The sequence below is a fragment of the Pipistrellus hanaki genome (assembly GCF_964339955.1).
Source record: "Pipistrellus hanaki genome assembly, chromosome: 1".
NCBI classification, from domain to species: domain Eukaryota; kingdom Metazoa; phylum Chordata; class Mammalia; order Chiroptera; family Vespertilionidae; genus Pipistrellus; species Pipistrellus hanaki.
In genome coordinates, this window is record NC_140503.1 from 39,039,692 (window position 1) to 39,053,615 (window position 13,924).

The 13,924-nt window shown below is 42.7% G+C and overlaps 2 protein-coding genes across 6 annotated transcripts in view; one reads left to right on the top strand and one right to left on the bottom strand.

Annotated features, from left to right (window-relative positions):
• Window positions 1-7,227, bottom strand: part of ATL1 (atlastin GTPase 1) — a 51,818-nt gene extending 44,591 nt beyond the window's left edge. For 2 of the 5 annotated variants that reach the window (XM_084887222.1, XM_084887217.1), the window contains exon 1: window positions 7,076-7,227. The gene's annotated coding sequence lies outside the window, so the exon portion shown is untranslated. Of the gene's footprint in view, window positions 1-53; window positions 143-493; window positions 551-6,943; window positions 6,965-7,075 lie in introns of those variants that run through there. The other 3 variants (XM_084887220.1, XM_084887218.1, XM_084887219.1) reach the window with 3 other exon arrangements.
• A 32-nt stretch (window positions 7,228-7,259) lies between these two features.
• The window catches only part of MAP4K5 (mitogen-activated protein kinase kinase kinase kinase 5), a 92,099-nt gene continuing 85,434 nt past the window's right edge, over window positions 7,260-13,924 (top strand). The window contains exons 1-2 of the mRNA XM_084886839.1: window positions 7,260-7,405; window positions 7,702-7,935. Coding sequence (XP_084742965.1) covers window positions 7,825-7,935 — 111 coding nt within the window. The 5' untranslated portion in view covers window positions 7,260-7,405; window positions 7,702-7,824. The remainder of the gene's footprint in view (window positions 7,406-7,701; window positions 7,936-13,924) is intronic.

Consider the following 13,924-nt stretch of genomic DNA (forward strand, 5'->3'; position numbering starts at 1 on the left):
AATGCCCCCATTTCATGCAGCAGGGTCCAGTTCTTCCCCACCAGTGCTCTTACCTTGGCAGAGCAGATCCAGATATCACATTTAATTAACACTGCAACTCTGTAGCCTTTACTATTAGGCCCTGGGCTTGATTCTCAGCCATATCTGCTCTGTAGCTATTTTATAAGAGATGATAGGTTTCTTCTAAGCTGTCAAAGAAGCTTTCAGGTTTTCTACTCATGCCTTAAGTGTGAAATTCAAGGTTCTCTGTCTTTTCCCCCCATGTATTTTCAAAGAAGCAATCAAAGCAAATGACACCATAGTTTTTAGTAATCATCACTGTCAAAGCAGGTTAAGTGCTAGAGGTTGGTCTCCCAATGCTATGCTTTCCATCAGCATTCTATCACATACCACTATGGATAATTATGTAATTGTGCTATGAAGTAACATTGTTCCACTTTCCCGGACAAATAGTTTATACAGGTAATCATCAGATATGTGAGTAATACCATACCAGAAGCAAGGATTTCTTTCCTGAGGTGACTTTCAACTCCTCTAGCAATCAGGGCTCTGCAATAAAAGGGTAGCACAGAAAGAGAAGCTAATAAAAGGACTATTTGTAAAATGAGGACAGGGTTAAAGGAACCAACAAGGATAGTGAAGCATCCTGAAACTGGCAACAGTGGGGAGCTATTATCATTCTTAGCTTAAAGGATCGAGGAAAAAAAGAGCTTATTAGAATCCCGCAAGAGCTGTTTACTATAAAAGAGGGCACAGTCAGGCATTGTGGGTTCTTCTGCATTAGTTTCTCAAAATACTAATCTAAACGAGGTATACGCAAACTTTAGGCACCACTTCTGAACATTATACTCATGTTTTAAGAAAATTGTTAAGGAACAACATAAGGTTACAAATTACAAAATTATAAATGTTATCTTTTCTTAGTTACTGAATTTGCAGACAGAACCAATTTGTGAGTTGAATACAGGAACCCTGTTACCAATTCTCACATAAACCTTAAAACTACCATGCCAGAATCAGGGAAATAGAAACAGCATTTTAACGTATCAGATGAGCAAGTCAAGCTGGGTTGTGCACTGCCTTCCTCAACTCTTTAAAAAACAAAACAAAACTTTTATTGATTCTAGAGAGAGAGGAAGGAAGAGGAAGAGAGAGAGAGAGAGAAACATAAATCAGCTGCCCTCCATACATGCCCTGACCTGAGACCAAACTGGCAACCTTTTGGTGCACAGGATAATGCTCAGCTAAGCCACTCCAGCCAGGCTCAACCCTTCTTTTTAAAACTTACATCCTAATGACTTGTTATTAATTCTGAATGAGATACATGTTCTACCACTATCCAGTAGAAAATAGAATTTTCCTATATGTACTTTGAGAACATGGTTTTTACCTCATAGAAAACTGAGCATAATTAGTAAGAGAAATAGGGTGTTTTTTTTTTTAAAAAAAAAATGGATTGACTTTAGCCGAAATCGATTTGGCTCAGTGGATAGAGCGTCAGCCTGCGGACTGAAAGGTCCCGGGTTCGATTCTGATCAAGGGCATGTACCTTGGTTGCGGGCACATCCCCATAGGGGGTGTGCAAGAGGCAGCTGATGGATGATTCTCTCTCATCGATGTTTCCAACTCTCTATCCCTCTCTCGTCCTCTCTGTAAAAAGTCAATAAAATATATATATATTTTTAAATTGATTGACTTTAGAGAAAGGGGGAGAAAGGGAGAGAGAGAGAGAGAAACATTGACTTGTTGTTCCATTTATTTATGCACTCACTGGTTAATTCTTGTATTTGCCCTGCCTGGGATTAAACCCACAAGCTTGATGTGTTAGGATGATGCTTAACCAATTGAGCTACCCGGTTAGGGCCAAGAAAACATAGGTTAAGATTTGAAAGTCCAAATCATAGTTATGGCAGATGTCTTTCAACATTTAACTAATTTATATTTAACAAACCTATAGAACAACCTACTCTATCACATGGAGCTATACTTTGCAACTAGTTAAGGTTGGAAGATTCATCAGGAAATTATATTGCTTAAACCTATATGTTCTATAGACTAAAATACTGTCCTTATGTTTTATGTTAGTCATTCTGCCTTGCATAGTAAATTGTGAACCTTACCTATATAGAAGTTAAAAATGTTTATGTCTCCAACTTTTAAAAATTCAGCCTTGCGCTGAAACCAGTTTGGCTCAGTTGATAGAGCGTCGGCTGGCGGACTGAAGGGTCCCAGGTTCGATTCCGGTCAAGGGCATCCCCAGTAGGGGCCATGCAAGAGGCAGCTGATCGATGACTCTCTCTCATCGATGTTTCTAACTATCTCTCTCCCTTCCTCTCTATAAAAAAATCAATAAAATATATATTTTTAAAAATCAACCTTGGTTAAAGTTGAAGCACAAGGCCACAGATTACAATTAGCCTTTTATTTAAAAAAAAAAAAATTGACAGAAGGGAAAAACACTGCAAAGCATAGAACAAACCATTATGGGTTATTTATAGACTAAAGCCCAGTGCGTGAAATTCATGCATGGGTGGGGTCCCTAGGCCTGGCTTGTGATCAGGGCTGATCAGGGCCAGGCCAGAGAGGAGGTGACAGTCGCCAGGCTGGGTGCAGAAGAAATGGATGCCAACACTGCCACTGCCGTCATCAGTGCTCCACCACTGTGTGGTTCCCTGCCTCCCTACTCCCTTCTCCTCTCGCTACCACACCACCCCTGCAGGTCAGGGGGAGGGACGGAGCACAGAAGGGGGCTGGCCCTTGGCGCCCCTGGGAATTGGACTGCATCTGCTGCCACCCACCCTAGGTCTCTATCCTATCCCAGGGCCTGGCCCCAATAGGGCGATCAGGGCCTGCCAGCTGGGTGGAAGGACTGTGGGAGGTTGGCTGGCCAGAGGAGGTTGGCCATGGGAGCACACTGACCACCAGGGAACAGCTCCTGCGTTGAGTATCTGCCCCCTGGTGATCAGTGCGAATCACAGCAACAGGTCGTTCTGGTCATTCCAGCCACTTAGGCTTTTATATATATAGATTAGAGTACCATAAAAGCAGGAATATATAATATCATATTTTTCCATGTATAAGATGCCCCTATGTATAAGACGCCTCCCACATTTCCAACCCAAAATTAAAAAATCAATATTTTAAACATAAAACAGAACAAAATTTTATTTAGTAATTCCCACAGGTAATGTTTACATACAGTACTATGATATTGTGCAGTATTATCACTTTATTCAGCTTCTGTTGCATCGCTGCTCTCTTCTTCATCACTATTAGTTCCAGACATATCAATTTCTTTTCGACTGTATCACTGCTGTCTTCTGAGTAACTGTCTATATATGTGAGACCATTTTCATAAACTGGTGGCATTTTCTGAGCTTTGTTCCTGTTCTCATGGCCAACCCTTCTCTCCTCGTGAAACTGAAGCACCATTTTGCCTTTCCTGTAAAATCAACAATATTCATTTCGCTTGCAAACATTCTTGCCTGACAATGAATAAGCTTGGTGGACACACATAAGCCACTCTGGCGCTGTTCCATAATCCAAGTCTTAAGCCTCTGCTCCAAGTTTGCCCATTTCGCTGGTTTTCCACTTAAGGCCTTCTTCTTTTTTGACATCTTAAGGAGTTGTTCTTCCTGTTTTCTCCACTGTCTGATCATACACTCAGCGGGAGGAGGTCCAAATTGTTGCTCTGCAGCTCTATTTCCAAGCTCTTTTGCATAACTGATTACATTCCGTTTGAATTTTGCAGAGTAAGACAATTGCTTATGGTATTTATCTTTTTATGGGCTCAGAACGCTCCGGTCCCTGTTGCACCTATGCACTCTCCACCTCCACCTCCAATCACAGCATCGGCTGACATCAGTAACAATAAAGCTTGTGATTGGAGGAAGCCTGTTTGACAAGGTATGGGCAGCTAGGCACCAGAGCAGCTCCCTCCTCAGCTGACTTCCATGTATAAGATGCTCCTCGATGGTCAGTCTAATGATTTTAGGAAAAATAGCGTCTTATACACAGAAAAACGTGGTAGTTATATAACATATTATGAAGACACTAAGAATATAAGATAATTAGGTTGGGATGAAGGGCTTATCAAGCCATATACCGTGTTTCCCCGAAAATAAGACATCCTCCGAGAATAAGACCTACTTACAGGTTTCCTTCTGAGTGAAATATAAGGCATCCCCCTGAAAATAAGGCCCCTCCTAGGCTAAACATGAGAGATTTGGTCCACTGATTCTGAAAGAAATGGAGTCACAAGAAATTCACCAGGAAATTCAGGAATTGGATTGTTATGATGATGTTCCAGAAGATGATGACATGATTGTCATTGAATAAATGAGTAAATTCTTGATACTGTAGGATTCACAGTTTGTCTGGTTTGTGTTGACAACTACCGTACTACCGTACCGTATACTGGTAATAAATTTCCTTTATTTTCATTTAACAATAAATGTGTACCGTATTCTTCTTCATGGAAAAATAAGACATCCCCTGAAAATAAGACCTAGCGCATCTTTGGGAGCAAAAATTAATATAAGACACTGTCTTATTTTCGGGGAAACAGGGTATATATATTCTTATTCTATACCATATCATCATAAAATTGGGTAGTTTGTAAAAAACTTACCTGTTAGCTACAATTTTTTGTTACATAATAATTATTTTATAACAGTCAAGCTTGAAACTATATGCTTAATTGCTTAGGATGTAAAATTAAATTTATGCACTGTATGTTTATTTTATGGAAATTGAACTTGAATTTCTTTACCAACCATGTAATATTTAACCACTAGCTATGACTTCACCAATCTTACTAAAATTAACTCAACCAGTAAGAATCTTAAAATCCTTAATATTCTTTTGGAGTTAGTATAAAGCAAATGCTTTCCTCTTTGCATCAGTTGTGGTACAAGTAAAATAATGATTATAGCAGACACACTTTTTAACCACCACATAGAATCTCAACTTTTTCCATTTCCAGAATCTCAACTTTTCTCTGAGTTGATGGTCAAAGCATATGGACCTGCTATTACTGGCAACATATCTTCACTCCAGGGTCTTATTGAAACCCCTGACCTCAAATTTTCTATTGCTTAATTCATATCAAACATTGTTTCAAGAATAAAGTGCTTGGAGGATTATCAGAAGAAAATTATCCTCATTTCAAACTGGGAATTCCAAGTTTCCACTTTATGAAGGCTCATGAGATAAATTTTTCTGAAGTCTTAGTATCAGGAAAAAATATGCCTCTCTCTTGAGATGTGATTTCAAAAATACTATAAAACTCTATTTTAGCTAGTTTGTTACATTGTTCCACTACCCTTATTTGCCCTTTCTTTAACATCATACCTATTGCCTCATTTACTTACATTTGTCTTGTGTTATAATATGTATTTCCTATACAATGCCTTAAATTTTCTGTAGAAGAATGAAGGTATATATAAGTAAGAATACATAATTTTCAGACTACAGAAAGGACCAATGCTTATAGGATCAGAGGTGAAGAAAGGAAAGAGAATCTATGACAGCAAACAAGTACTAGGGTACCAACAGAACATTTGAAAAGATTTTGAGTCATTGAAGCCAAAAGTATGTACCCACCAAAACAAGTGCCAAGAAGTTCTGAAAGGACGAACTGTTCTTCAACAATTTTTTCAATACAGCAAACACATAAGCTTTGTCCATAAAGCACTTAAGTCTGAGCTTGCTTATGTAGCCTAAATAAGTGCCCTTTGTGCATAGAGCACAAGAAAATACATATATTCCCTGTCCTGTTAAGGTGTGAACTTAATTTCTACATTATACAACTGATTACAACGATCAGCAAGAAGCATACTGCCCAAGAACAGAATCGAATTGCGTGTTCAAAGCCGCAAGCCAACGCCTGCAACTTGTTCTTTTGTTATTTTTCAGTCCCTAAATGTGTTGACATGTGTCATCTGGCTTTTCTGTTCAAAACTTCTTCTGGGCTCTAGAAATAATTCTGCCAGTATACATAAGTCCAGTGAGTTTATTTCTACCTTCAGAACAAGACTGGAACTGAAACTGCAAAACAGCTTGTGAAATATCAAATTACTTCCCTGAACTCCTGTTTGATCGTCTGTACATTTCAAAGTATTTTTGCTTTTTTTGTTTGTTTTGCTCATCCTCACTTGAGGATATTTATTCCATTGGTTTTCAGAGTGAGTGGGAGAGGGGGGAGAGAGAGAGAGAGAAACATCAATGTGAGAGAGACACATGGATTCGTTGGCTCCCATAGGTGCCTGAAGGGGGTGGGGTGGTAGGCCAACACTCTAACCATTGAGCGACCCGCCAGGCCTTATTAAACCTCTTCCGTTTGACTAGCCTCTTCATAATTCTGTAAAATGCTTTACAAACACTTTCTTGGATGTCTGATGCAAAACCTGATCCCTTTCAAGCTACAGATAAGGACAGTGAGATGTTGCCCAATACAATAGCTTGTCCCAGATTACACACCGAGGAAGTGGTAGAACCAGAACCAGAACCAGGTTTGTGGTCCCTGCCATTGTTGGTTTGTTTTTTTCCTTCTTCTGCAGAACCCATGATCCAATCAAAGGGGCAACACCCGCGGTGAGACAGAGCGCGTGTCCCACAGGAATAAGCCATTGACACTTCCTAGGAATTCAGGTTTTTGGAAATGTCTGGGGGGGAAAACTCCGTAAGAAGACAGGTTGTGCAGGTGTGCAGGGCAGTCTAAAACTGGTACCACTGGGAACAGTTTGCAAAACAGGAAGGTGCAGTAGGGTGTGCCTACTCAGCTCACCTGGCACTCCCCCACCTCTCTGCCAGCGCCCCAAGGATGCCAGGTTCCTCCTGGCCCGGCGGCGCCCTCAACGTCCTTTTTCCCGTGACCCGGGAGGGTGCGTTCCCTGCGCCCTCGCGCCCATCCTTCCTCCCTCTTACCCGTCACCCCGTTTACCTGACAAACCTGGGGGCCAGGCCCATGAATAAATGAATGAATGAATGAATGAATGAATGAATGAATGAATGAATGAATGAAAGCCCAGGGCGCCCCTAACCCCTGAAGAGGGTGACAGAGCCCGGGCCTTACACAGACGGGCGCGCCGGGGAGGCTGTCGTGTCCCAGCCAGGCCTCAGGGCGGCACCCTGGTCCCGCGGCCGGCGCGCTCGAGCGGGACCGCCGCCGGGCGCCGCCACCCGCCGGCCGGGAGCGTGTCCCTCTCCCGGTGACGCAGCCCCGGGCGGCGAACGTGGTGCGACCGCAGCGGCGGCAACCGTACGCGCCTCTCCGGCCGCCGGCGCGGACGTGCGTGCGGGCCGCAGGGGACGCGGCGCTGCCGGGAGCGGCGGGCGGGCGGGCGGGCGCCGCTGGGAAGCAGGACGCAGGCGCCGGACGTAGGACGCAGGCGCCGGCGAAGAAGTAGGTCCGGGCGGGCGGGCGCGGCGCTCCTCACAGCGGGGCAGCCCCTCGGGGACCCAGCCGGCCGCGGGCCCAGCGGACGCGGGAGGCCGGGCCGGACGGTTCCCGGGCGGCCGCGGGAGGGGAAGGAAAGGCCGCGTTGGGGACCCGGCTGTGGAGAAGCCGGAGGGGCGGGGGGGGGCGCTCTTCCTGGTCCACTTCGTGGCGCCCCCGGCGGCGGAAGGAAGGAAGGGGGCTGGGCCGCCGCTCGGGGTCGTCGCCGGCCGCCGACCCGCCTTTGCTTGTCCCTCGTGCAGGCGGAGCTGCGGTCGGAGGCTCCATGTTGGGAAGCGGCGCCTGCCGTCCTCGTTAAGCGGGAGTCGTCGGGGCGCCGCGGGCTGAGGCGGCGGCGGCGGCGGCGGGCCGGGCGCGGAGCGAAGATGGAGGCCCCGCTGCGGCCTGCGGCGGCGGACATCCTGCGGCGGAACCCGCAGCAGGACTACGAGCTCGTGCAGCGGGTCGGCAGCGGCACCTACGGGGACGTCTATAAGGTGAGGCCGCCTGGCCCCCGAGCCCGGCCCTTCCCCCCACCCCCCCGAGGGCGGGCTCCGGGAAGAGGGGTTCGGGGTGCAGGAAGGGGGACCGGAGAGGATGCTTTTATTGTTGCATCTTGGACATGAAAGCGGCCGGGGTCCCGTCTACTCCGTGCAGAGCACCCGAAGTTCAGGGCTTGCTCAAATCGCTACCAAGAAGCAGAACTAACCACACACACACTACACACACCTTGACAAACCACGGCTGTCCTTTTTTGTGGTTATAAAGGCACGCTAACGCCTTATTTGTTGTATCAAAGGGAGTTCAAATCTGCTATGGAGTCGCACTTGAGGATGTTTTAGCTTTAGCATGGAAAAAAAAAATGCTTCATGGAAGACAGGAAAGAATATTGACATTCCGATATTTGCACTTTCAAAAAAAAAAAAAAACCTTTAAAACGGATGAGCTTAATTAAAAGAGTCGTGTGAAAAGCTGTCTTTCACTTATAACTGTACACAATCTGATACTGGGACAAAAATGACGGGAGCACAAACATCCTTTGTAGAAAGATGCTTTTTTTTTTTTGTCCTGGCAGAAGTTTCACCCTTTGTATCTGGCTGGTGATGTATCTGGTGGATGATTGTGTGTGTGTGTGTGTTTTTCTGGAATTTGTAACATCTCATGACCAAGAGTGGATAAGAGCTGCTGTGTTTTTTGTAATTGTGCTCTTTTGCATCATTTGAGACAAGTGAGGGTGAGTTTCTCTTAGCTTTGGGGTTTGAAAAAAAGAGAAGCAACCCCAATTCCCTACATCCACGGAGTTCTTCAAGGATCCAGAGGAAGGAGGTTGTTTTAGATTGCCTCATGCGTTGTGTTTGTTCTCTGTCCCAGAAAGGGAGCATTAATGCAACTCATGTGGGTATATTAAGGGAAATTTCCCTGGATTTTGCAACAGCTCTGTTCATTGGACTTAATCACGATATGTAATCCCATTATTCCAAACAACACTCTCGCATGTAGCTGAGAGTAACCAGTAGTAGCCTCCTCTGCAGTATGTCCTCGTTTTGCACACGTGGTGGCATGGAAGGGAAACATTTTTTCTTCCTATTTTCCGGCTTTTGTTTAATATGCTCCCTCTTTGTACTAACAATTTGAGGTGGTGCTGAGACAGCTCTAGTTCGGTTTTATTCCACTGGTAGGCTTTCTGTGCCTTACACAGGCATTTGAATTGTCTGTACCAGGCACTGTTCCAGATATGGGGTGTTGAATTGTGAGGTAGGTCCCAGCTCTTGCCTTGTATACCTTTGAATTCAAAGTGGGTATTTACAACAGAATCCTCTTTTGCTTTATGTAGAATTGATAGGTAATTATCTCAGCTGTTTATCCATGGGTTAGTCATTTTGTGGAATGCTCTTTAAAAAATTGAAATTCCTGTTTGCCTTCTCAGTCTTCCCTTTTAGTCATCTGTCTTGTGATTCACTATATAAGTGCTTTTTCCCCACAAAACGCCGAAGACCTCTACTTTTTTTCTTTATAAATATATCAACTAAAGCAAAGGGTTATATTAAAGGGGCAGCAAATCCTCTCTGGAGTAGGATTTTATTCTTGACAAGGAAAGCAAAGGGTTATATTAAAGGGATAAGAGTGGCAAATACTTGCCTTTCCCCCTAGTACTCTATGTCCCTCTTCCACAGTTTCTAAACTGAGGATCAAAGGATGAATATCATATACGGCCTTCACCACCACCCCTCCCCCATAACCCCCTTCCCTCACATTCATGTTCCCTCACCTTTACATGTATACTCTACACTAGGCCAGCTGACTCCTCAACATCTTCAGCCCACTTCCTTGTTGTTTGTTTTTCCTTGTTCTAATTACCTGGCATCACCTACCACCCTCATTTCAACCTGTGGCTATCCTACCCATTCCTGAAAGCCTTACTGAAGTGCTCCTCCAGGATCTTCCCCATCCCCAGCCCTTCTCTGCAACCATATCTGCGGCTTTTCCCTTTCCTTCATTCTGTTCTGGCCACACTGGCCTGCTGGCTGTCCCTTAAGCATAGTAAGCATATTCCCACCTTGGGCCTTTGTTCTTGCTATCCCCTTGGCTCAGAATGTCTCCTCAGGCATCCCACATGGCTTGCTCCTTCCCCACTTGCTTTTTCACCCTCTTCGTGTGTTTTTTTTGCCTACTTTGTTTTTTCATGTGCACTTACACCAATTTAATTTTACTTATTTTTTTTCTTTATTATCTATCTCAACCCACTACCCTACTCCAGGAGGGCAGGAGCTTTATCTGTTTTGTTCACTGCTCTATGTGTAAAAGCTCCTAGGATTACAACTAGGAACAGAGTAAGTGCTTTCTAAAAATCTGTTGAGTGAATGAATAAATATCAATAATTCTATCACCTAGTTCTGTGGGTATATGCTTTTGACATAACAACACTAAGTTAGCATTTAGTACTCTGTTTTAATGCCTATTGTAATATCTTGCATATGTACTTTTATTACAAATTTCAGTTACTTGAGTTCTCTAGTAAATTTGTATTTCTGGAAAACTATTTCATAGCATATCTATTTTCAGCTCTCTAAATCCTACAGCATTTTGCCAGTTTATATGTACTCTTTAATGTGCCTAAAAATGTGTACCATTCTCCTGTAGTGCTGAAGTTTTTAAAGCTCAGAGCAGTTAGAGTAATTTTGCTAATCATCACTGTGTTTCTGATTAGCTGAAAACCATAGGAAGTTTTAGAAGTATTTCCAGTCAGTTATATAAACTAGTAACATTATTACAGTGAAGAATAATGAAGGTAAATTAGTCACTATTCTAATCAAATATTATCTTTCTTTTTTTTCTACACCTGAGATACCTTAAAAAGCAGGAGCTTTGAAAGAATTACAACTTTCAGATTCTTGATGAATTATTTTTATGTTCTTAAAAGCTGCAGGTCCCCTCTGAAACATCTCTTTCCCAAAAATCTCCAAGATGGGAGAGCTCAATCTTAAACCGGCTATTCCCTGGTTTAAAAAAAGAGGAATATAAAGCTTCATTTAGATAGATTGGGTAAATGATTGAGGACAAGAACAAGAAATGGTGGAGGGGAAAGTAACAAAGAAAAGGAATGTGTTGAAGATGGATAAAGGGTTAAAATTTCTGCTGAGCAAATTTTATTTGTAATTACTGTTAAAATAATTTTTTTTAAATCCTCATCTGAGGATATATTTCCATTGATTTTTATGGAGAGTGGAAGAGAGAGGGAAAGACAGATAGAAATATTGATGTGAGAGAAACACATCAATTGCTTGCCTTCTTCATGAGCCCCGACCAGGGCCCTACAACCAAAGTAAGTGCTCTTGACTGGAATCAACCCGGAGGCTGACACTCTACCCACTGAGCCAAACTGGCTAGGGCTAATTACTGTTAATTTTTAAATCTGCTAACAGGAATATTTGTATCCGAATGTTTGTATCGAAATCATCCCCATCTTAGATTCCAGAGAAATTCTAGGTATCATTTTTACCTTACATGGGATATAAATGTAGAGTGGACAATCCCATCTATTATTTCCTAACTGGTTTTGCTTTTTCTAATTGATTATAAAAATGTAATATGTTTAACTCTAGGAGAACAGGAACAGATATCCCTTACTTATCACTGTACAATAGCAGATATGGAGATGCTCAATAAATATTTGTTGAATGACATTATTTATAGAAGACTAGAGGCCTAGTGCATGAATTCATGCATGGGTGGGGTCCTCCGCCTGGCCTGCAGTCAGGGTTGATCGGAACAGCCGGCCCAGGGGAAGGACTGCAGGAGGTTGATGGACTACAGGAGGTTGGCAGTGGGAGGGCACTGACCACCAGGGGACAGCTCCTGCATTGAGCATCTGTCCCCTGGTGGTCAGGGTGTGTCGTAGCGACCGGTCAATCGGACATTCGGTCATTCAGTTGCTTAGGCTTTTTATATGTAGATTACTCAGAGATAAGCACTGTTCATGATTTAATATAATTTATTTTAGGCTTTTGCGCAGCCCCCCCCGCTCCCCCCGCCAAAATGTTTTTAAACCGATATGTTTCTTAAAATAGCTTTTATGAATTGGGATCATTATATACCTCTTGTTTCTAGTTAATTGGAAAGAACAGCATTTCCCCTGGTTATTAAATATTCTTCAAAAAATGCCGTTTTTAAAAGATTCATTGAACAAGCCCTCATTTAATTATTTTAAGTTTCATATTTGTTGTTTCCAATTTGAACATTTTTTTGCAATTATAAATGTTATCATCTGCATAGAAATTTTGTCATGTGTCTTAGTACGTGGGTTCCTTTGGATGCTCACTAGATTGAGTTCTCTTTTATATATCCCTTTCTCTCCCCCAAGGCAGAACTCACAATTTTTTAATTGTTTTAGGCATTTTGAAACATATTCCAGGATTCTAGTCAATAAAGACAAGACTTGATATATCACAACACTTCTGTAAGCATTCCTTTCTTTAAGAAATATTGAGTGTCAACTCTGTTGAGTATGAGGATGCAAACATGACAAAATACACTGGCAACAAGGAATATATAATTTAGCCAGGAAAACAGACATGTAAACCCTCATAACGTGGTAAGTGCCATAGTAGAAGATAAGTAGAAGAGATGTCCAATTCTGTCTTTATTGGGGGATAGAAGAAGGGATGAGAGGAGAAAGAACTGATAACTTCCAAAACTGTATCCCCAGACCAGATGTCAGAGCCAGGGAGGATTAACAGAGGAAGGGTATTAAGGAATGCAGGGCTGTCTGGCTGGTGTGGTTTTATTATTGAGCGTCGACCTATGAACCAGGAGGTCACAGATCGATTCCTGATCAAGGCACATGCCAGGTTGCGGCCTCAACCCCTATGGCAACGTGCAGGAAGCAGCTGATCAATGATTCTCTCTCATCATTGATGTTCCTATCTCTCTCTACTGCTTCCTTCCTCTCTGAAATCAATAAAAATGTATTTTTAAAAAATGCAGGGTGACTTCTAGGTGGACAAGATGGGAATAGTGTGCAAACACCTGGTGGCTTAAGCAGCCAGGATGCATTTTGAAGGATCTGCATCTGCATTCTAAGGTCGGTGTGACCAAACCTGGCAGAGACTTTATAGATATAGACCACAGCCTGTTTTCTGATAGAAAAGGACCAGATAATGGACCTTGTGTGTCATGTCGAAGAATTTGGATTTCTTCCTGTAAACTGAAGGAACACTTTAGGTGGGAATCTTTCAAGATGTAGAGGATGGATTAGACAAAGTTGCTGAAAGTATAAGGACCAATGCAGATAAAAATTTATGTAAGTATACATTTAGGCACTGGTATTAGAGACAAAAGGAAAGGATGGGTTTGAGTCATCTTTAGGAGATGATCAAAATTCCCTGGTGATTAATAGTGGAAAAACAGGTCATTAAGGGCATTTAGAATTTCTGGCTTGGGTGACTACATTAGTGCCATCAACAGAATTAGGAAATACCAGATTTATGTGGTCTGGATCTTGTTTTAGTTTTGGACGTAGGGGATTGCATAGATGGATATGTCTAATAAATGGTGGGAAATGCAGCTCTGGCTTTCAGACATCTGGTCTGGGGATACAGGTTTGGAAGTTATCAGATGGGTTGTACCTGTGAAGTATAGGTGAGGTCACCCAGGAGAATTTGTAGTAGAGTTGAGGAAAGGCTGTAGTGTTAAAGTGGCAGAAGAAAATAATGTACATTGAAAGTATCTGAGAAGAAACAAAGGTATAGGAAATTATTTTTATAGATATCAAGTTTCAAGAGCCCATCTATATCATCTGCATCCATTCCTGTTGCCTTCCATTCTGTCGGCAGTAGGAAAATACTGATTTCTCAAAAAACATAAATCTAAGGTTCTGTGTCATTCCCCCTTTTCCATAGAATAGTCTTAGATTAATATGCCTTTAAGGCCCTGCCTATACCAAAAGCCACGCCATTCTAAACTTCTTTCAGCTCCTCATGTGCACTG